Raw genomic sequence first — 22115 nt, forward strand, 5'->3', positions numbered from 1 at the left:
GAGTACCTGGCACAATGGAGTTCTGAAACGCTAGCAAATTGCAGTGAAGAAGAAAACGCTGTTTTTTAAAGAAGTTGAACTTTCTCATCTCTCTTTTTGATTAAATGTCAAATTTAGATATTTGTTTTTAAGATCAGTTTGTAGAGGCTTTGCTTCTCTACAACTTGTGAACTACCAGTGACTAGTTTATTCCTTTTACATGCAAGAGGTGAACCCAGGCTTTGACCAGCTTTGCCAATCATGGGAATTTAACTAAAGAAGCAGTTTTAGCCTACATGTTTATGTAGCACTGGACTGTAACCTTCAAGTTGCTTGCTTATATTACCAAATTTTCCCTCAGGGTGTCAAAAGAGAATTGAGTACAGCTCTAAAGTGAAGCTACTACTGATAAAGTCTGTCTGTCCTGTCAAGCATGTGCAGGACACTGCCTACAACCACAGGGCTAAACAAATCCATTGGTATAAAGAATTGCCACAGGTTTTGGTATTATGTGAACTAGAATTTCCAGTAGGGACTGCAAGAGTAGGAGTAATGCTTTCATAATGTTTTAATTGGGTGAACATAGATAAATAAATTTATATATTAATGTTAGCCCAAAACATTGATTTAGAAGTAGGGTGGCTTCAGCAGTGATTTGGGTGGGAATAGGTTTTAACAGCTGAATGCTGACTGTAAAAATGGGTAAGAGTAAATTCTACTAGATGCATGGAAAATAATAATTGTTCTGAGAGAGAAATTAGATCTGTAGAATGAATTAAATGATAAAAATTCTCAACAGAGTTAGTGACAACTCGGAATTGGATTATACTGCTCTTATTGATTGTGTCAACCCTTAGGAAGACTTTGACTACACTGGTAAGGTTTGTTTCTATGCCATAATTTATAAGCTTTTACTACAAAAACCCCAAACCCTTAGTCTCTTCAAAGTATATTGCTATTGAAAGTAGTTGGTTTTAAAACTTTTTTATGTGATAGTGGTTTGTTATGTGAACATATAGTAAGCTTAAAATTTAAAAAAGAATTTTATTAGCTCCATGAGTCTCCATCTATCTTGGAATTAATGCTGCATCAGACAATACTTTCTTTGACTTTTAATATTCTCTATCAACTCTTTCTGCTGAGTGGCTGCTTTTCAATACTTTGCAAATTCTTTGTGGTGACTCTGCATATAAGCTGGTCATCTTCTATATGCTGAATTCCTTACAGAGCTGGTATAAGTGGTCATGAGCACTGAAAGCAAAATCAAGCTGAAAAATAACCACATGATAACAAGTTTCTGACACACGTTTTCATTGGTGCTGGAAATCAGTATTGTCCCTTGGAAAACAGCCTACCATATCTAGTTAAATTCTCTTTAATGTGACTAGACACTGTTGCAGCTAATTCAAAGATTACGTTTAACATGTGAGCAATGATTTACACCATGAACTTAGTGTACACTAGAATTAGCTGTTAGTCAAGTACAGTGAAACTTATGAAAGACAAATTGTCCAATGTGCTACAGAAGGTGGATAATTGCTATAAAACACTGTGTAGCATGTATCTTCCTGGCCAAGATACATTTGCTGTGGCAGAGCTTATGCCTAAAGATTTAATGCTGTGAGTTTGTTGCTTCAGTCATACATTAGTGACCATGTGAAGATATTTTCAATATGCTAAAACATAGTGAAGAGTATTACTTTACCAGTAAAGGAATTCTAGATGAATTTTTTTTCTTTCTCATGCTTATATATTCTGTTTTCCTGCAGGAAATCATTCTTGCCATGAAGTTAGGGGAAAAAAAAAAATCTGTTCTCTGGAACCAGTGATGCTATACAAGCATATGACAACTGGAAGATCCTAAAATTCAGGGCCTGGTAGCTATCCTACATTTTCAGTTGTGGCATATTGAAATGTCTCATTTAGGTAGCAATACCTGTCAAATCAGCAGTGTTTTCAAAAAGTAAAGTTTTAAAGTTTTAAAATGTAACAACAGATTTTGTAGTTAACTAAATGGCAAAGCGAAATTAAGGCGCTTACATTGGACATCTGCCTTGTAGCTGATATAGTCAGTTACTACATCAGTAAATTTGAGATGCAGAACAGTGGAGAAAGAGACTGCACTGCTGTTCTACACTTGAAAGTTACTCAAGAAGTAATAGACGCATTTTGTCTTTGCTTTTTTTCAGATTCTGGAGTATCTGTGCCAACATGTGCATAAGTGGAATACTAACTTATGTTGTGATCTGTGTAACCATAATAAGTTAGTTTATCCTTCTGATGAAGGAAAAAACAGTCTTGGTAGCCTCAGTTATTATCTATGTGTAGCTATAACTTGGGTTGGTTTAGAGATGCTGCCGTACGTTATTTATCTGTATCAGAATCACAGATTCTTGTAGGCAGCCCTGCTGTATCTGGAATCAAATCTGCCTGCCATTTGATACGATCTGTACGCTTCCTGTGGTGACACTTCTTCCTATTACTCTCTTGCCAGCGGGGCCAAAAAGCCTCAAGATTAGTAAACTTTCTGCATGCTTCTACTTGGTTTAACACTTGGAAGGCTGGGAGGACAGGATACATCTCAATTCCTGGGGCAGGACAGAGATCCTCATTCACCAAAGACCTACATGCAGTTATTAGCATATTGTCAAAGATGGTGTAAATCTACCAGCAAAATCATGGTGTTGGTTTCTTGTTTTTCAGACAAGTTTTCAGAGTAATGAGAAAACTTAGCTCCAAAATCATATTATCTTTTAGTACAGCACTGATATGTGTATACACCTGCAGCAGGATTTATGTGAAGAGGTGCTCTGAAACTCTTGACTGCAGATCTGAGTACATGGAAGTGAACTGGAAGAGCTTTGGGAGTCTGCATGATGTTTGGTATGTGGTGTTGCCATTAGATTTTCTTGTAAATGTAGTTGTTTGCAGCTCTCAATCTCATTTGGAGACTACAGGTGCTGTATCTTATTTTTCCTGGTGAGTTTTGTAAATGGCCAAGGGTCAGATATGACTTAGTTGAATTGTGTTATTTGACTGAAGTTGAGGTATAATGTCCTAATGTAATTTTAACTTCAAGTACTGGTTTGGAAAAAGACACTCTTCTTTTGATAAAAAAAACTAATTTCCAAATCATAATAGTTCTGTCAAAAATATCACATAATCAGTATGTGTTTACTCAACTTCTGTTAAGTTAATCCTGTGATTAGCCAAAGCATCCAGGCCTCAGCTCTGTACTGGTAACAGAGTTAGTAGGTACTACAGCATGAAGATTTGGTATCCAAATGATGTTGCTTTCCATTTACCATATGGTTCTTGTTTCACAGTTCTGTGTTTTGTGTGGACAGCAGGATTTCCTTAGCCTTAAGCCAGTTAGATTTTTCTTAATCATCAATGCAGACAGGTAGGTCAGTTCGCTGCTGTTGGGCACCAGATGGCTGATGTGTTCTAATTTGCTTGCCAGATGACTTTGGAATTGTACCCTGCTCTGGCTGGAATGCGGTCTCCAGGGCAATCATGAGACAAGCAGGAGTCAGGACACAGCTTCCATGCTGGCTGAAGGGACAAGTGGGTAGGCTCTGATTCAGCAGTTTCTTTAGTGTCGTGCCTGGCTTCAAGCAAGAGTCGTGACTGGGTCACTGGTGGGATATGTGCATTGTTCATTTGGTGTAAACTGAAAGCAGGAGGAGAATTTAGCTGAACGTTTCTTTGGACATTTTTTCATCTAATTGCACTGGCCTATTCTGCTAGAGAGAAGTGGAAAACTCTAAAGCTTCTTAAACCAGTGGTAAACTCACTAATTGCAAGTGACATATCAATCCTATATATAATTCAAAGCAAGATGTTTAGAATGATAAAGAAATTGGAAGTTTGCTTTGTTAAATGCTTCTGAGACCCTTTGAAGGAAAAACAGAAGTTTGTGTTTTTAAAAGAAGTTGTAGCTTAAGTCTTGTGTTTTCGGTTGTATTAAATGAGAAGGATGAGATTGTGAGGACTGACCTGTAAAGCTGTTCACTTTGATTTTTCTAAAAACACTTCAACATTGTTTGTTTAATTTTTCTGTTCAGTTTGCAGAAGTCCTGTCTTTACTGGAAGCTGCTTATGTATGATAATTTTTGAGTGACTTGTAAATTCAGATGAGACAAAGTAGTTTTGTGATGTACCCCAAAGCTGGTTGACTTGCGTCTGACAAAGTGTGGCTGCTATGCCAGGATGTATACAATCTGTTTTGACAGATTTACCACATGGATTGTGGCAGCTAAGGGTTAGGGCATGAGAAACATTCACTCCAACCCCTGTATTTCTCAAAGAGCTGAGTGAAATAGACTGGAATACCAATAACTGGATGATCCTGACAGTGTAAGTAAAGATAGTGTGGGTTGCAATCAAAATACTGTGACTGTCAAGAACAAAGGTAAACAATCAAGTCCTGTTTTGCTTCTCTTTCCTGCCAGAGCTTTTTCCAAAAAAATTTCCATGTAATTGGGCTCTGATACTGGTTTTACAAAAGGAAAAATGAAAAATTGTAAAGTACTAACTGAGCCCTTGCCCCTTCCTAAGCTACTGAGACAAGCTGGTCTCTGAATCAGTGTGGGATAAAGATCCTCCTTTCTAGGCCCTTAGTGGACAAGCTTTGTACAAGAAGTGAACTCTGAAAGGTATAGGATTCACAACTGGATATCATAAATTGCAGTCATCATTTTCCTTATGCTGTCATGTGTGAGTGAGATCTCCTCAGTATAGAACCTGAATTAAAAATTCTTTCATGAATTTTTAGTTCTCTCTGCCCATGTCGTATTTTTTCAGTCCAGACTAAACTATATATCATCTATACCAGCAAGGAGTTAGCATAAATTTGGTGTAAGTTTGGCTTGCTTTTATCTCAACTTGATTCTTTATTCCTAGTCACGTGATCTAGGTCAGTTTTACTTTGTTAAAATGCAGGATGTGTGGAAAGTACTGATATCTCCATTTTGAGATGGATTCTAGATGTGGCCATGCAATATAGAGACTGTCGTCACTGTAGAATTAAAGCAAATACTTGATTTTATTTTTTCAGGACAGACAGCTAAAGAAATTGGCACAGAAGTTGCAGGGAACTTGATAGGACCGAAGTGGTGAATAATAAATTTCTGATTTGAGATTTAATGCTCCTACTATAGTGTCACAGTCCTTCCTGAAAGCTTGCAAGACATGGAAGAATGCATAAACCAGGGAGTGGATTTTTATTGAGTTGTTCTTTGGTAAAATTGCTTTTATAGCATACAGACCTAGATCACTTTGTGTGGCACTTGGGCTTGTCAAGCAAAACTTATACGGTAGCTTATTTCTTAGGGGAGACATGGGGGTAACAGCCAGGGCTGTTGTGTGCTCACAGGATGATGATGAGGGAATATTTTTAGGCTCCTGGCTAAAATGACAGATGTTTTAAATTAAACTTCTGGAACATTGCAAAAATTAATTCTTCTAAGGTCATCTTTCCTTTTAGCAGGGGAAATCATATAAGCCATGAGGAAAATGTCACTTCCAGCATTTGGCAAATTGTCAAACTGGTATTGTCAACAGAGGCATTCAGAAGAATCATTCTTTAAAAAAATAAATAAAATAAAATGACCCTTCAACAATAAACTTGGACTCCCATCTTAATTATTTGTGTGTTTTATTTGATGATACTTGCAGTTTTTACTTTCAAACTGCAGAAGTAAAAATCGCTAGTTGTTACTGAGTGCTTGTCTGTTTAAACAAACTCTTATAGAATTACAAAAGATGAAATTTTTTTCTCCTTCTCACTGAACAGCTGTTGTGTGCTATATCTAGCAGGCTAAGAAGGTGGGCAAGGGACCTTGTCTTACTTTTCCTTCAGTAGGAGCAGACATGACAAAAAACTGCAAAACCGCTTATAAGGAAGAAACTTGGCCTGATGAAAACCTTTTCTTTTTTTTCCATGAAGAAAATTCTCCACATCAGAAAGCTTAAAGCATACTGGTTTTCTACTTGTCAGTGGCCAATAGGACTTGCAGGAGACTTACAAACGAGATTAAAAGCCAAAAGCAGTAGGAAATCTCAATCTCTTCCTCCTGCTTATAGCTGCATTCCTAGAAAGTTTTTCAGTGGCTATATATGCCCTCTGACTTTTGTGTGTCCCATTTCCCTTAAATTTCTTGACTTGTCTGCCTCTTGTTTCCTGCTTTCTTGAGCAGGGAGCAAGAAGGAAAGTAGCTCACTCTTTATTCAACTGATTTGTCTCTAATCTCCAAAGAGTTTGGAAATTAGTATGGATGGGTAGAAGTTGTAACTAGGAAACTCTCCTGGTAAAGTTGGCTTGAGAGCTCCCCTTACTCTGTAATGCGCAGTGTTGAAATGATGGTGATTTTAGTGTGTTAGTCAGGGCAGTTTCTTTGGAACAGTGAGTAAGTGCCACTCCAACATTGTGTAATAGCAGAAGCTTCTATATCACTCCGTCACTTCCCAGTAAGTAAAGGAAGGATCATCTTAGAAGTTAAGGAAGGATCATCTTAGGAGTTAAGAATATCTAAAACCCAAGTAGAAATCCTGTCATTTTTTCTGCGTGTGTACTGTTGGCTAGAAATAAAATGTGTTTCTCAGATGATTGTTTTATATTAGCATGAAGCTGGACAAGCTACCTGTCTGAAATAAGGAATGTGTAGATACATCTTCAAGGAAAAAAAAAGAATCTTCATTTTCTTGGTATTGGATTGTGGAGAGGGTTGTTATTACCTTGCGTTACACTGTAGTGGGTCCAAAACTTGCTTAGGCCATGTAAAGTTCAATCTGAAGAAACAGGATCTTGTGAAAACTGAGTAGGAAACAAAGCAACAAAATCCCCTAACCACAAAGCTAGAAGGGAAAACCAACTAAACTTTTTTGAGGGTGTATATTTTTACTCACGAATGTGTCTTTATGTTTTGAGACTTTTCCTGTTAAATGTGGTTTTTTTTGTGTGTGTGTGCTGTTTCTATACCTTGGCCATAACTGCAAAGAGCAACAACGGGAAAGGTTAAATAACAGCTATGCAAACAAGGTTTTGTATTTAAACAGATTTAGGAGATTTTTTGGTGCTTAAAAAAGGCTGAAAGTCCTTTTTACTAGAAAGGTAGTGGACCTTTTTAATTGAGACATCATTGAAGCTGCTTGAAATCTTTTGTCCCTTCTGTGTGGTGTACAGTGCTGAGGGTATGGACGGACTTGGAAGAGAAATGGTGTTGGAGTTTAGGACAGTTTTTTGAGGTTAAAAATCTCCACAGAAACCCCCAAACAGTAGAAGAGGAGTTGACTCATCCTATATATTACTTCCATTTGAAGACTAAAGATATCTATATAGCTACTTTTTTAGCTATAGCAAAAAGTGTCCCTATCTCTATGTGCATCTGTAGGTATATAAAGTAGGCATGTATCTGCCTACAAATAGTTGATAATGCTTCTTTCACTACTGAACCTAGATATATCCTTTATTGGAAGAGACTTACCCTTTCTAGACTGAGTGATGAAATGCTTTTGGTGTGGTCTAATACACCTGGCCAGTAGAAAATAACAATTGCTAAAGTGACCTTCAACTTGAAGTGTACCCCACGTTGTAAGTTTTATTTTTTTGCATTCTTTAAAGTTATACTTTTTTCAATATATGTAACTATATGCACGTTGGTACAGCTGCGGGAAAATAATTCTTGAAGGCATGGTTCTTGCAAAGGAAGTATTGCTCTTCATTTTTACCTGGTGAGAATCTTTTGTCTAACTATGTGTAATCAGAGTTACTGGAAATTACTCAATTTTCTGTGTTATCTCGATCATGTACGTATCCATATAAACTTGTGAGAAATATAAAGAATGTGTTTCCTGAGTGCAATGGAAATAATTAGAACAAAGCAGGCATACTCTCTGGTGGGTCATGAGATACGTTTAGAATCATGTTCCTGAGGCACTGCCGTGAAGTTCAGGAGTCAAAGCAACACTACACTGCTGTGCACTAGGACATTGCATGACTTTTGGGGAGCCTTCTGTGAACACAAGGGTCAGAAACCTATCATAAAATTCAAAATCTTTAACTTTTTTTTGCTCTTTCAGTACTTTAAAGTTTCATTACAGTGTGACTAATTGTGAGTGTAGTGCTAAATAAAAAAAAAAAAAGGATTTAAAAAAAATGTAGGCTAGGCTGAATCTCTTTGAAGCAAATAAAATGCTCAGGCCAGTGTACTTCTGTGAAGTTCCTCTGAAAAGGAGCCGACCAGGGAGGCAGTTTTTGGCAAGCAGCAAACGTTTGCAAGGAAACAGTGGTTCTGGAAGGCTGTACGGCATTAGAATTGGCAAGTGCTGTGCACACTGACACACTACATCTTCTGTCCAAACCCAGTGAATCTTTAAGCACCAGCTGATCAGGGATTTTCAGGGCTATCTTGTCTAGCTTGAGTAGGTCTGGCAGCTCTTAACACAAAGTGGTGTCTGGTATAAAGACCTTCTGCTTTGTGATGCCTTTCTGAATAGCTTATTCAGCTGGAAAATACAGCGAACAAAGGAGCTGGAAATATTTTGTCAAGTTGGTGATCTCACAGTTCAGAGAGTCAGCTACCAATTATAAAGACTTCTATTGTGTAACACAAGAGCTGGTGTATAGAAAACTCCAGATCTCACTCTCTTTATTGGCTTCTGCATAATTGTTTTTTGCCTAAAGGATGGTGTGGATGTGGGGTGTATTCTCAGTAATTAACTACATTTTTCTAATAGACTAAGTTGCTAGCAAAAGGGGGGTAATTCTTTTCAGCTTTGAATTTGATTTCTGACTTGTAGAGATTAGGACAGAGAGAAACCTTCAGAGATTAAGTTTGTACAACTACGTGCAGGAAAAAACCAGTATTGTTTCTATGGAGAGTAGGAAGAGGGAGAAGTGCGTGTTGGTGTGTCCCCATTTAATTTAGTAGAGAAGTTGATAGGAAACAACTTAAGATTTCTAAAGCATTAAGTTAACCACAGTATATAATGGTCTCAAAAGCAGACACAGCAACAAGAACCTGGTGAAAGGTGCTGTTACTAGTACAAAGCATTTTTGTTGTTATTTCAGTATTTGCTTTTCTCTAGCCATGGCATTGAAACTTGGATTCTAAAGTATGTCTTTTTTCTCCTGCAGGTTGGAAAAGAGACTGTGCAGACAACAGAAGACCAGATCTTGAAAAGGGATATGCCACCAGCATTTATCAAGTAAACTGATTTTTTTTTTTGTAAATCTTGTATTATGTGTACAGGAAACCTGTTCCAATGTCAGGAACAACTTCTTTGTCTTGTTACATTCTGTATATATGAGTACATATATATGGTATTTTTTCCTTTAAAAATAATAACAAAAATTAATCAGAGTAATAATGGTACTTAGCTGTGTGCTCCTGTAGGTTTGCCTAAAGTTTCAGACACAATGTGGTATCTCAATCTTTTTCTATTTATTTGGCTGATGGGAAAATATGTCAGTATAGGCAACTGATAGCAGAACTGCCTGGATATCTAAGACATTTGAAGAGCCGTGACTTACTGCAGACAGTGAAGTAGATAGTTAGTTCCCTTACAGCAGACATTCTTAATTCTATGTCTTGGTGTAAAGGACAACTGACTTTCTCCTTCTGTTGCCTTAAGCCTTAAAAATGATGCATCACACCTTGTAGAATTCCCAAGCTTCCTATTGCCACCTGACAGACTTCTACTGGTAACTTTCCTCTACAATCTACTACCTATAGGAACCTCTTTGTTAGCATTGTCCAGTTTATACAGAATTCCTGAGTATTTTGCTGTTATTTCCAAACACCGAACAGGCAGATAGTCAAAACAAGACAGCACTGAGATAACTGGGAAAATAATAAAAGGGGGAAGGGAGGTGATGTCTAAAGAGAAAATTTATGATAGGCAGTGAATAAGGGTTTAGTTATTGCATTGTAGGTTGACAAAATGAATAATTAAAATAAGGCTTAGGATCAGGTGGTATTAGCATATGAGTTCAAGAATAAAATAGCTGAATTATTAGTGAAATAGTCTGTCACTTGAGACCACCAGTATGTCAATCAAAGTGATGCTACAGCCTGAAAAACTTTCTAGGGAAATCTAGGGAACAGAAGATATGTAGGTCTGATGTACTTTAGGAATAAATGTTTAGAAATTCTGTGTTAGAGAACAGAGATACCTCACCTATATATAGTGTGCTTTGGGCGAATTGACAGGGTTTCTGTGGAGGGGCATTCTGCCTTATAAATGTATTGGTATTCTTAGAAATATTACAAACAGGGAAAAGGGTAGTCCAGGTAATACAGTATACACTGATTTCTAAACTTGGCAGTGTCTATAGGCTTTTAAGAAGGTGAAGTAACTGCAGGGTATTTAGAAAAAAATTTGTATGAAAAGGAGAAAATTGAAAGTAGAAGAAAATTTATATGGTTAACCCTGCCAATGGATGGAGGAAATCAGTAAGGACTGTGGAGCTCTCGGCTGGGATTGTGCTTTTTACCATGTTAAAAAAGGTTCTGGAGACCAGGCTGACTTGTGAGGCAAAAGTACTTAGTGATGACCCCAAGTCTTACGCAGGGCAGAGAGGTTAATGGATGACTCTGGGAAATTACAGTACCTTATTAATTGAAGTGACTTGATACTAAGTGTGGATTAAATTACTTCTAAATTTTTGAAATTATGCACACTTGGGAGAGCAGCAGGTCTAATGGCGGATAGGATGATTGAACTGACCATTACCAATAGTGAGCAAGGTCTTGGAGCTGTTGGTGAGAGCATCCTTACCTGTTAATTGTGGTCAAAAAGGAAATAAAACATTAGGTTTATCATCAAAGAATGAGAAATCAAAATGTCACCATACGGGTTTTTTTTTTCCACAGCTTGAACACGGCGTGTACTGTAGTCACACAATTTTTGAAAGGTTGTAGTAGGACTGGAAAAAGCTCATAGAAGGGCTTGGAGAGCAAAGGTGTGAAATTACTTCTGTATAAGGCAGAGCTGAGTAGACTGGAACTCTTCAGCCTGAGAAAAGTCACAGAGTGGATTGAGGCCCTGACAATGTCTAAGGAGAAGGTGAAAACTTGTGTTTTTCCTGTGCAGACCTTGATGAGGGAATTGCTGTAAGCTAGCAGTTTGTAAACCAACAGTGGTGAGAGATCCTTTGTATAGCTAGTAGTGTGCTGTTAAAACTCTTTATGTGGGTTTGGAGGTTAATAGCTAAGTACTTAGAGGGACCCATTGTGGGTCATCAAATAGACAAACTGCAGGAAGTTCCAAGAACTGAAAATAGTTGAAGGATGGGAGAGTGCCTAGAGGAAGTATGATAAATGCTTATCCTGTTCTTAACCTTCCTCAGGTTTTACTTGCAGCTACTGTTGGAGACAGGATACTGAGCTAAATGGGCTTTTGGTACAATCCACGACAGTATTTATCATGCTTTGTTCCTGGTGTCTGTGTGATCTTGTGTGGCTGTAGGGGGGCTTGATTTTTTTGAGGGGAGTGTTTATTTCATGAAATGAGATCAAAGCTTTTTTCTTGCTTCTTGATGAGTTGTATGCAAATGTGTAATTTTGATTGTGCTCATTTTCTAGGATGTGTGGAGTTTTTAGTTAATTTCCAGCTTCAAGTAAGGGATTAAGGAAAAGAGATTTTTTTAATTGCTATACTGTATTCAGCCTTTGATCAAAATGTAGCCAATTGTGCAAGGCTGCAATAATTAAGTTACTGTAGAAATATGACACAAGCACTGCTGAATAGTACCACTTTATGCTGTGTGCAAGAACTTTTTCTGCAGCAATTCATGACTCCATGAGCTTTGATATAATGTAAAATGGGAACCAAAGCTATCTGTCAAGAGTTATGACACACACTTCACAGAGCACTTACTATCCTAGATGCAGTGACATGAGTTAGGAATGTTCAGTGTTTTTTATGAATGATAACATGTTTCTTTTGTGGGTTTTTGTTCATCTGGAGTTTATATCAAAATGAATTAGTGCATGTTAACAGTTTCTTGTTAACATGGAGAGAGTATTTTTGTGGATGTCTTGGTTGAGGGGACAAATGGTAGTCACAGGTGAACTACAAAGGGAGCCTTATCTTTTATTGCTGTAAAGGACAGAATTTAGATGCAAGAATTGAAACAAATGAGAGTCTCGTTTTGTTTTCCTGAGAAGGAGTTTTTGTTTCTAAAGCATTAGTTCAGGAATTAGCATTCCTTTTCAAGGGAGTGCTCTGGCAGCATTTTTGCTGGTGTGTGGACGATGGGTAAGAAACAGTACACATGTCCTAGCACTGCATTCCAGGCTCGTATTTCCTCCAGGGAAAAGGATCACCCGCCTTGGAGGATGGAGAGATTGGTTTATTGCTTTGAAAGACTTGATGCCAGCATTGAGGGTTCATAATAAATATATATCATGGTAATCTGTAAAGCTTTTCAGTAGGAGTGTGATTGTGCAGCCAAATAACTTGCTGGCTGCTGAAAAGCTATCATGCGTCCTTTCACTTGCTACTGACATAACATACATTGGAACTGTTGACTTAAGAGTTAAAAAATGCTGAGTTCTTTATCTTAATTGTCTTAATCACCAGGGAGTATAAGTAATGCATATAATTTACATCAGATGTTTTGCATTGTATTCCTATTACTTGTTAAGCTTCTCTTGTAAAGAAGTGAGGAACTGCAGTCTCTAGGCAAAGAATAGGGTTACCCTATTTGTTTACACTGAGAATAAAAAATTGTTTAACTTGCATGCACAAGCTCATTTAATAAATCAAGCAATAATGCTATTCTACGTTAACATTATTTTGGTAGCCAAACTGTAGCTGCATTGCTGCTACATGTATTAACAAATTATTGTTAATGTAAAATATTTGCTTTTTACTTTATATTTCCAGAACTGCAAGTAATCTAAACTGTAGTGGTTAAACTGGAAAATGAACTCAGGGAAAAGCAGAGGTCAATCCTAAAACTTACAAAACTACTTTTTTCCCCTCATGTTTTGTAAGGAATACATTTAACAGCGATGAAGTTGATTAATTACCCTAAGTAGTATGGTTAGAAATATCGTAACCATTGTCTTCCCCACAAAGAATTTGGCTGATGCTAAGATAGCTTTATTGTAATCATGCCTCAAAAATAAATACACTTTTTATTAAGATATCTTATTGGTTTTTTATGCTGCAATATAATACAGAGATTAGAAACTTCACCATAGCAATGAACTTCTATTCAAAACTTCTGAACATGTTTGATTCTTACGATGGAACAAGTGGTTCATTGCATTTTTAGGGGCTTTGGTCGTTTGTGTTATTGTTTTGGTTGGGTTTTTTTAGTGAAAGTAAATGAATACCTTCCTAATCTTTGGCTTCCTAGCATGTGTGCTTTGCAGGGGATGAAATGTGTCTGATTTTCAAACACCACTATACTGTTCTTGTACACAGCTTACACTCCTGAAGTATTTTAAGTGCATTGGGAAGTTTATACAAAATAGGTATTATACCATTGAAATTCACATTTACCTTTAAGAGGTTCAACCCTAACAGCTGTAAAAGAAAACTTTGAATCTTTAGAGACACTATTTTCATTAATTCTGGTGACTTCTGGTGTAAAATGCATTTATGTTAATTCTTTTCTCAACAAATGAAAAAGCCAGCCTTGAGATAATTATTAGTATTAAACAGATAACCATGAAATTAAACTGTAGGAAATTAAGTATTTCTGAGCCTATAGCTCTGAGCTGCTGAATAGGTGATTTGTTTAATCCCTTTCTTGGCAGAGTTGAAAAGAATAAGTGTGAGAAGCAAGCATGGAAATCTAATTTAGTGAAGTCAGTTGACTTTGATAACACAACTAAGTGCATTGCATAGTAATGAGCAGACCATTTCTGCTTTCTGCCTTGAAGTCCTGCATTTTCTTGCTCAGTTAGGAGTCCCTGCCATCGGATACGCTGAGCAGATGTCTCCCAAAAAGAGCAGGTTATGATCATGCAGCTGGTCCAATATGATCTACTCTAGGGAACTATTAGCTGAAAACTTTACCTTCTGGATGAAAGTGTGTTTTCCTGTGATGGGTGTCTTATTTCTACTAGTTAAATTTAGATGTAACCACAGAGTTCTAATACTTGTGTTAGCAAAGAGCATAGTGGGGGAAATAGGTTAACTGTAACTTTCTAACAATACTCTAGTAAAAATAAGATAAGAGTGTGCCCAAGTGGCCAGTAGAAAACGGGCGATGTGACAAGCATGCAAGGGTGGTCACAAGAGGTAGCATTGCTGTAATAGAAGTGTTTTATGTTTGTTGGGACCACATGTCATTGAATGAGCACATGGCATTCACATGCACAGAGCATTCTGTATTACACTACACTTAAATGAAATAGGAGACAGTGGAGGAAAGTGCAGTCAGTGTAGTCGATAAGTGCAGTCATGAGTGGCATAACTAACATGGAAGGGAAGTCTGAATTTTTTATTTTCCAAAGGTGTCACAAAGTGATTACAAGAGAACAAAATCAGTCTTCCAATTTTTGATATTTTAAAATTGTTATGTAAAATGGTTTGATGGAACCTAATTTCAGAGCTCATCTTATTATTTTAAGTACCTTTTGTGTTCCTGTAGTTACATACTGTAATATCTTTCAAAATCTTCTTTCCGCTTTTATGTCTAGAATTGCAAGCTGCCTTTGAACATTGTACCTTACCACTACATTTTGTGGTTATTTAAAATGCTCTTTCTATTAGTGTTAACATTCTGAAGACCTGGAGTACAGTTTCAGTGAGCAGCGCACAGTGTCTTTCTTAAAAGTGTTATTTTCTCCTAATATGTAGCTGTCATTTAATATTTATTAATAGCAATTGCTACTTGAATAACAATGCCTATACGAGGCTGAAAAAAGCTAACAGTTAGTTTGACTGTGAAGTCCTAAAAAAATAATTTTGTTCTCTGCTCTTGTTGTGAAGAATGTAAGGTATTTTGCTGGGTTGGGAACTCTCCTTAATGACATTGTACTGTGTGCTCTGTAAGGGGTACTTCAAACATTCCCTGCATGGGAAGACTGTGTGACTTCTGAAAAACTGGGTTGTGTGCTTGCTGGTGACTTTTTGTTAAAAAAATACAATGAATACTCCTGCCTTTTAAACTACAAAGGTGTAGAATGATCAGTTTGCTTGCAGTGCTTCAAGTGGTAGAGTTGAAAAGAAATCCAGCATTTTCTCAAGCCTGTTGTCATACAGACAGTAGCTAATCAGCAGGTGTTGTCTGCTGCCTTCCCACAGAGTGGAGAATGCCTGCACCAAACTTGTTCGGGCAGCCCAGATGCTGCAAGCAGATCCTTATTCAGTGCCAGCTCGTGACTATCTCATTGATGGATCAAGAGGAATCCTTTCTGGAACATCTGACTTGCTCCTGACATTTGATGAAGCAGAGGTAGGAGTCCCAGCATGAATGACATAAGTGCCTGCACAACAGTATTATTAATTAAAATGTCCCCCTAACTGAATTAGCTAAAACAAACTATTAAATAAATTAATGAAGTTATGAGTGTTTTAGCTTGATTGGAAGCGTATTTCGCATTCCTTTCTGTCAGAAGGAGCTTCAGACTTGCTGCTCTGTTTTGTTAGGAGCACTTTTGTATGGCATGTTTGGGTGTTGCCTGTGATTATTGCTCAAAAAGGCCAGATCTCATCAACTGTCTGATATCTTCCTGATACTTTTCTGTATTCCCTTCACCCTACCCATTACTGATCCTTATATTTCCTGTATTCCTTCACTGAAAAGCCCTAGGCCACTTTCTGACATGTTTGTCTGGCTCATTAGCTCTGGCAATTTAATTGGCCTTGGGGCATGGGAGGTAATACAAATTTGGACTGGCTAGTCAGGCAGAAGATTTATTCGGATAAATCTAATAGTTGCTATGTTTTGGCTGCTGCACAAGCCAAAAACTAACTCAGAAGTACTGTTTGTCCATCCTCATATGTACCAGAAAACCCCATAGTTGCAAGAAAATGTAAATGTCTCATGTTTGATTTTTTTGGGTTTTTTTTTTTTTTTTTTGGTTGCAAATCATAGTTTTGATGCTCTTTCTGGGGATGTGGAGTCTTGCTCATTTCTGAATAAGAAAGATCATGCTACCATGAAGAAATAAAGCTCATGCTGTTAGAAATGCTGATGTCAATCATAATTCTGCAACAATTTGTTTACCTGTGGAATTGTGTTGCACTTCTTGCTGTTCTGAGTAGTCTAACATGGTATCCTTGTCTCATTTAACCAGCTCATGGGACTGTTAGCATATTCCTCTGAAATGGTTTTTAATAGAAGTATTGCAGGACTTAAGCTCTCTTTCTAGTGTTTAGGAAATGAATTGATTTCTGTGAAGTTAATGCTTTGTGGGATTCACCTGACAACTCCTTTTTAACTTAGCTTTACCTAAGAAATAATGGAATGTTCCTCTCTTAGGTCCGTAAAATCATCCGTGTCTGCAAAGGAATATTGGAATATCTGACTGTGGCGGAAGTGGTAGAGACAATGGAGGATCTGGTGACTTACACAAAGAATTTAGGGCCAGGTTTGATTTGCTCCAGTCTTTCATAAATATACTGAGTATAGTCTTTTCCACTACTTTGCTTTCCCTCCGGCACCTTCCTCACCCAAGTTTTGAACATTGGGACAATGGTAAAGCAGTTGCTTTGGAAGGTTCTATTGGAAAGAATGATTCTTTCTGTTTCACAGTCTCTTTTACGAATGCAGAAGATGTTGGTAAATGATATGTGCCCGTGGATGATATGTACTGTACTTTTCCTATACTGTGAAGGAAGTAAGCATGCATTAGTAAGGATAAAACAACAAAAAAAAAAAAACCAAAAAAAAAAAGAAAAAAAGAAAAAAAGAAAAAGCTGTGTAACTAAGCACACACAGATATACAATCCATTAAGCTGATAAAATGTCTGCACTGGCTGAGATAGTTAGGCCCAGCAGGAATTTCTTGGAATAGCATGGGCTACATGTCATCTATTACCATCTTAATGAGGTTGCAGAAATAGCTGTCTTGAAGTATAATACAAAAGCCCAGCTGTTTACGGAAATTCTGCTTGCTCTTTGATGCTCCTTCACTACTTGTAACTTCACTGTGTTAACTCACGCTTTCAGTGGTGGAAGTGTTTGGTGAGGAGCTGCTGTCTCTTTATTGCTCAGAGGAAACCTACCATTAATCTATGTCATCTGCTATTCCAAATGCTTTAGCTTCAGCATGAAGTAGCTAAGGTATTCAACAAAAGCATTCTGTAAAATCAAGATGTGGTGGTGGTAGTGTAGGAAGATACTGGAATTAAAATTACACTGAACTAAAGAGTGCTTATATAAAACCAGCAGGAATCCAGTTAGTACTTTATAAATACATGTGTAAATGTGTAATGTGGCTAGGTGATAAATGAAATGACTAAGAGCTGTCATGGCACAGAGCATGTTTGTAGATAATCCTGTTTTTATTTAACATGTGTATACTTGACCTTGTTTCTAGATGTGGAAAAACTTTGAAGTTCCATATGGAGTTACAGTGTTCTCTAAACTTTTATTTCCCATCAGAAATTACCTTCAATGAAATAGTTTTTGCCTCATTTTGAAGAGGAAAAGATAAAACAAAAGGGCAATCTTCTCTTTCCCTGAAACTTTTTCTTCAACTTGGTATATACGCTTTTAGTTTCTCTGTGGTTATTGTCTTACATATCTTAGAAATGGAAGTTTTCCCTAACTTCAGTTTGCTCTGTTGGGCTCAATTACAAGCAGTTGGGTCTTTTCACTGAACCTCACAGACATAATTTGCTGTTACATATATATGACAGAGGTCTTGGGTAAGTGTCTTAGTTTCTTAGAGTGAGATGTAGACTTGTTACCTTTATTGCAAATCATCTTCTCTAAACTCATGGTATTCTGAAGAAATACTGAGCCTTGTGCTTCTGGAATGCTGTAAAAGCTCTGTCTTTGCCTGAGCCTGCTGCTGCTCAACAACTGCAGCCCATGCCCACAGAACTTAATGCCTGTAGTCCTTGGTCCTTGTAGTTACATTAACGGACCTCTGAACTTAACGTTCATGTGAGTACTATATAGATAATAGGAGTATGAGCAGGCACTCTTAAAGTCAAGGAAGTGCTTGTAGGTTTTGTGCTGGAAGTAGGGAGGGGGACATGATTACCTGTTAAGGCTTTTGTCCTTTAAAAGGAAATGTGGTTCTGCGCAGCTTGCGTCTCTGTGCTGTCCTTGTGAGGATCCTATACTTTTCAGTAATGTCATGAAAGCAGTGTTAAGATGCCTAAGATGCTAACCAGCAGAAAGGTAATTCAGCCAAAGAATATACAGCTTCCCTCCCTGGAGGAGAAAGAGTAGGACCACAACATCACCGGTTTAAATAATCTAATGTTTTTATGAAGCTGTGTCTGAAGTTTCCATGTGCACTGTGTGGTAAACCTCACAAGTCTTAGCTATTGAAAATAGATCTGCTGCAGAATAGATTTAATTATTTCCAGGCTTCTAGGGTACTAAAATATTTCTAGCAAATATAAAGTATAAATAAATACAGTTCTTGACCTCTGGCAGAACCTCCAAGCAAAGAAATAAAATCCTGACATTTCCTTTTTCTGTCCTTCACTTAAGGCACGGTGATCCATGCTTAGCAGAAAACATGACACCCTTCCCCCACTTTTCAAATCAGCTTCCAGTGTTCATTAAGTGACTTCATGTCCTAAAACAGTAATTTCAAGTACTTTCCTATTTTATTGATAGGATTTAAAATCAAGAATTCTGACTAGTCCTTTCTACTTTACATAATGACTAGGTTTTGAATAGGTGACTGAAGTATCTGGAATGTGTTTAAAGTAACAGCTGCTAATACAAAACTTGCAAACTTCAGTATAGTTTTCATCAATCATTATGCATGACTCTTGTTTCGAAATCTCAAGTGTTTCAATGTTCAATCACTTTAATCTTTAGGAATGACAAAGATGGCCAAAATGATTGACGAGAGACAACAGGAATTAACTCATCAGGAACATAGGGTTATGCTGGTAAACTCCATGAATACGGTGAAGGAGCTATTGCCAGTACTTATTTCAGGTATTTTTTGCTTTTTTTAAATACCATCCTGAATTATTGTTTTGAACTGGAATTCCAATGTCTTATATTTATTAAAAATAGCCTCAACATCTGTAATCAATTGCAAGTAACTGTGCTTCTTGTATTAAAACTACAATCTTTTTGAGATAAAACGGTCCATGCAAAAGAAAAAGTTCCATATAAATACAGTGGAAGGTCAACTTGAACGCTGATTGGTCTTGAATATACCTTTTTCTAATCTCTGGTATTTTCACAGCTATGAAGATTTTTGTAACCACAAAAAATTCTAAAAGCCAGGGAATAGAAGAGGCCTTGAAAAATCGCAATTTCACAGTAGAGAAAATGAGTGCTGAGATAAATGAAATAATTCGTGTATTGCAACTCACTTCCTGGGATGAAGATGCCTGGGCGAGCAAGGTATTTTCATATCTACATTTGTATGTAGAAGTCTAGTTTTTGTCTACTGTCTTTTACCCTTTTAAACTTGTGCTTTTGAGACCACTGAAATGTATTTGTGCATCAGTTTTGTAACACTATGTAACTGCATCATATAATCTCTTCAAGGTGAAATATCTTCAGAGATAAACATATTCATGTATCTTTCAAAATGAGCTTTCTCTCAATAAGCAAAGTTAAACTAGTGTGGCATTTGAAGGTGGTTCAGTGGTTTACTGCAACTCAGTGGTCAAACAGAAGACAGAATTATTCATGCTTTAGTTTCAGCATCAGTAGGAAGTCCTAGAACATAGTGTATTCCACACAGAGAAGGATATTTTCCCTGTGTACAACTACCCTACATAATCATTTTTTACATAGGAAATAAGGTATAAAAGTTATTGTTCTGTATATTCAACTGGTCTTGTAGCTAGGCATTCATAAGTGAGGCTGAGGTTTTCCTTCTATATCCTGCTAGAAAAGATAAGCTAGTGTCATATTCCTTGTGCAAAAATCTTGGAATTGAGAAATTTTAGTTAAATTTTGGGGGATTCCTCTTTGAACACCTTCCCCTTTTCTCCCTGCCGCATTTTTATTCTGGCCATGAGAGTAAATTTCAGGTTTTCATCTTGTCTCAAAGAAAGCTGTTAGATTGAAGAGGCTTTCTGGGTAAGTCTGATGCCAGTGAAGCTGGCTTATGGACAGGATTGGTTACTTACAACTCAGTGTTCAGCTGTGTGAGTGACTGCAACCACTCACCTGGAGCTAAGTGCTGCTCTGAAGTGATATTGATGCTACTGAAGTGTCTAGAAGACTGTAAAGCAGGTCTGACAGAATCATAAGTGTTGTGGGCTGACAAATGAATGCAGCTGCATAACTGAAATTCCTGCCAAGTTCTTTTTGAGGACTTGGAAGTAGATTGCTGAAGGGGGTTTTTTAAGGGTTAATGCTACGAGCAACAAATAAGCATAAATGTCATGAAAAACCTACTGAGACCTGAAGCCAGACTGGTTAGTAAACAAAGCCTAGCAGGAAATCTAACACTGATGTAACCAAGATATAAAATCACTTTGGCCTACGTTGTTTGGCACTTGACCCTTAGTTTGCCTCTTGAGTTATTTTGTCACTATCACTTCCTTATTATGACTACTGTATGCATCTCTGTTTTTGTTGTCCTGTTTCTTACCCTTTTCTCACCTTTAGAAGGTAAGCTTTCTTCCACACCCTCCACCTCTACCTTATACTAAACCCAAAAAAGCATGTCTGTGGGGTTTTGTGCTGTGTGCAGACTGTGTGCTGTGCAATTTCTGTGTGCCAGCTGTGACACTGGCAGTTATACTTATGGATATACACAGAGTTTTAAGAAGATCATAATAGCTCTATCCAGCTGTGGCTGTCACTGAGAATGGGAATTGCAAGCTGATCTGCATTAAGACTCTTTCTGAATCTGATTAAATTTAGGGCAAGCTTTTACAGCACATTCTTTCTGAATGCTTTTATGTTCATTTATGAGTGTCTGCGGTGACAAATAAAGGGTCCAGTCATGCAGGAACGAGCTTTCTGCATGGCCAGAAAGCTTTATTGAGTCAGGAATTTTGTCTATTCCATAGTGTTTTACCCATAGCCTTCCTTCAGTTCAGATGGTTCATGTTTTTTAGGCCTAGGCTTAAAACTGCAGTCTTGTATGTGTACTTTTCCAATTCAGTTTTATTTTTGGCTTCAAGCTTTCCTCTGTGTTACAAAATATGAATAGAGTTTTATTTGACACAACAGATTTGGAAATTTTTGTGGTAAAGAAAAATGTCTATTGCAAAGAGTTGGCAATTTAGGCTTAGGAAATTCTTATTCATGTTGCTGGTGAGGCAGATTAATAAAGGATTTAATTAAGAAAGCTGTTGGTATATTAGCAGTATTTCCTAATGGAAAATATTGGTCATTATGCTTAATGCATAAATATGTTGTGTGGATTAGTGTAATCAAAGTATCGTTCTGTTCGGAACTGAGAACTTTAAAATTGTATTTTGTTTTTGAATAAAGATATGCTGATGATTTGGAACTGTAGCACTGGGCATTAATCAAACAGTGATGACAAAGCACTTGAATTGAAAAATGCAGTGGGATGAAGAAGCAGAAACTAGTTTGCTAATAGCCACCTATTACAGACCTATTCCTGTATTTACACACATATCTAACAATTGACTTATTATTTTGCTGGGAGGGAGATGAGGGAGCTGTTCAGTTGTAGCTGAGGTCACTGTTGCATGCATTTTGTGCCTGGTGGTCAGAGGTTAGATTTTCCCCATGCTTCTCTGGAATAAAGTAAGGTGTTTGGGGATGCCCAGCCTTGACTTTTTATCTGTGTAGTACATGCTATTGCTGATGTTGGGCTTTGCTTTATGTTTTCTATTCTGTCTTGAGTTATTTATACCCTGAGTTATCACAATCTGTCTAGAGTTAGTGGAGAATGAACAAGGTATGGAATCAAAGTTGTAGGTTTTGTAGGAGTTGTAGCTGTAGGTGTAAACTATTTTGTTGGTCTTTCTGGACTCTGCACATTACTACTACTGAATTGCAATAACCTCTGCTTACGCTGGATTTTAAA

The 22115-nt window shown here is 37.3% G+C and overlaps 1 protein-coding gene across 3 annotated transcripts in view; it reads left to right on the plus strand.

Moving 5' to 3' along the window:
* The window catches only part of VCL (vinculin), a 57198-nt gene that overhangs the window by 11516 nt on the left and 23567 nt on the right, over window positions 1-22115 (plus strand). For all 3 annotated transcript variants that reach the window (XM_066191452.1, XM_066191450.1, XM_066191451.1), the window contains exons 2-6: window positions 9119-9189; window positions 15250-15400; window positions 16430-16538; window positions 18956-19078; window positions 19335-19495. In XM_066191452.1, coding sequence (XP_066047549.1) covers window positions 9119-9189; window positions 15250-15400; window positions 16430-16538; window positions 18956-19078; window positions 19335-19495 — 615 coding nt within the window. The remainder of the gene's footprint in view (window positions 1-9118; window positions 9190-15249; window positions 15401-16429; window positions 16539-18955; window positions 19079-19334; window positions 19496-22115) is intronic.

This window comes from Chamaea fasciata, unplaced genomic scaffold (assembly GCF_029207755.1).
Source record: "Chamaea fasciata isolate MVZ Bird 193981 ecotype frontalis unplaced genomic scaffold, bChaFas1.0.hap1 SCAF_9, whole genome shotgun sequence".
Taxonomy (NCBI): domain Eukaryota; kingdom Metazoa; phylum Chordata; class Aves; order Passeriformes; family Sylviidae; genus Chamaea; species Chamaea fasciata.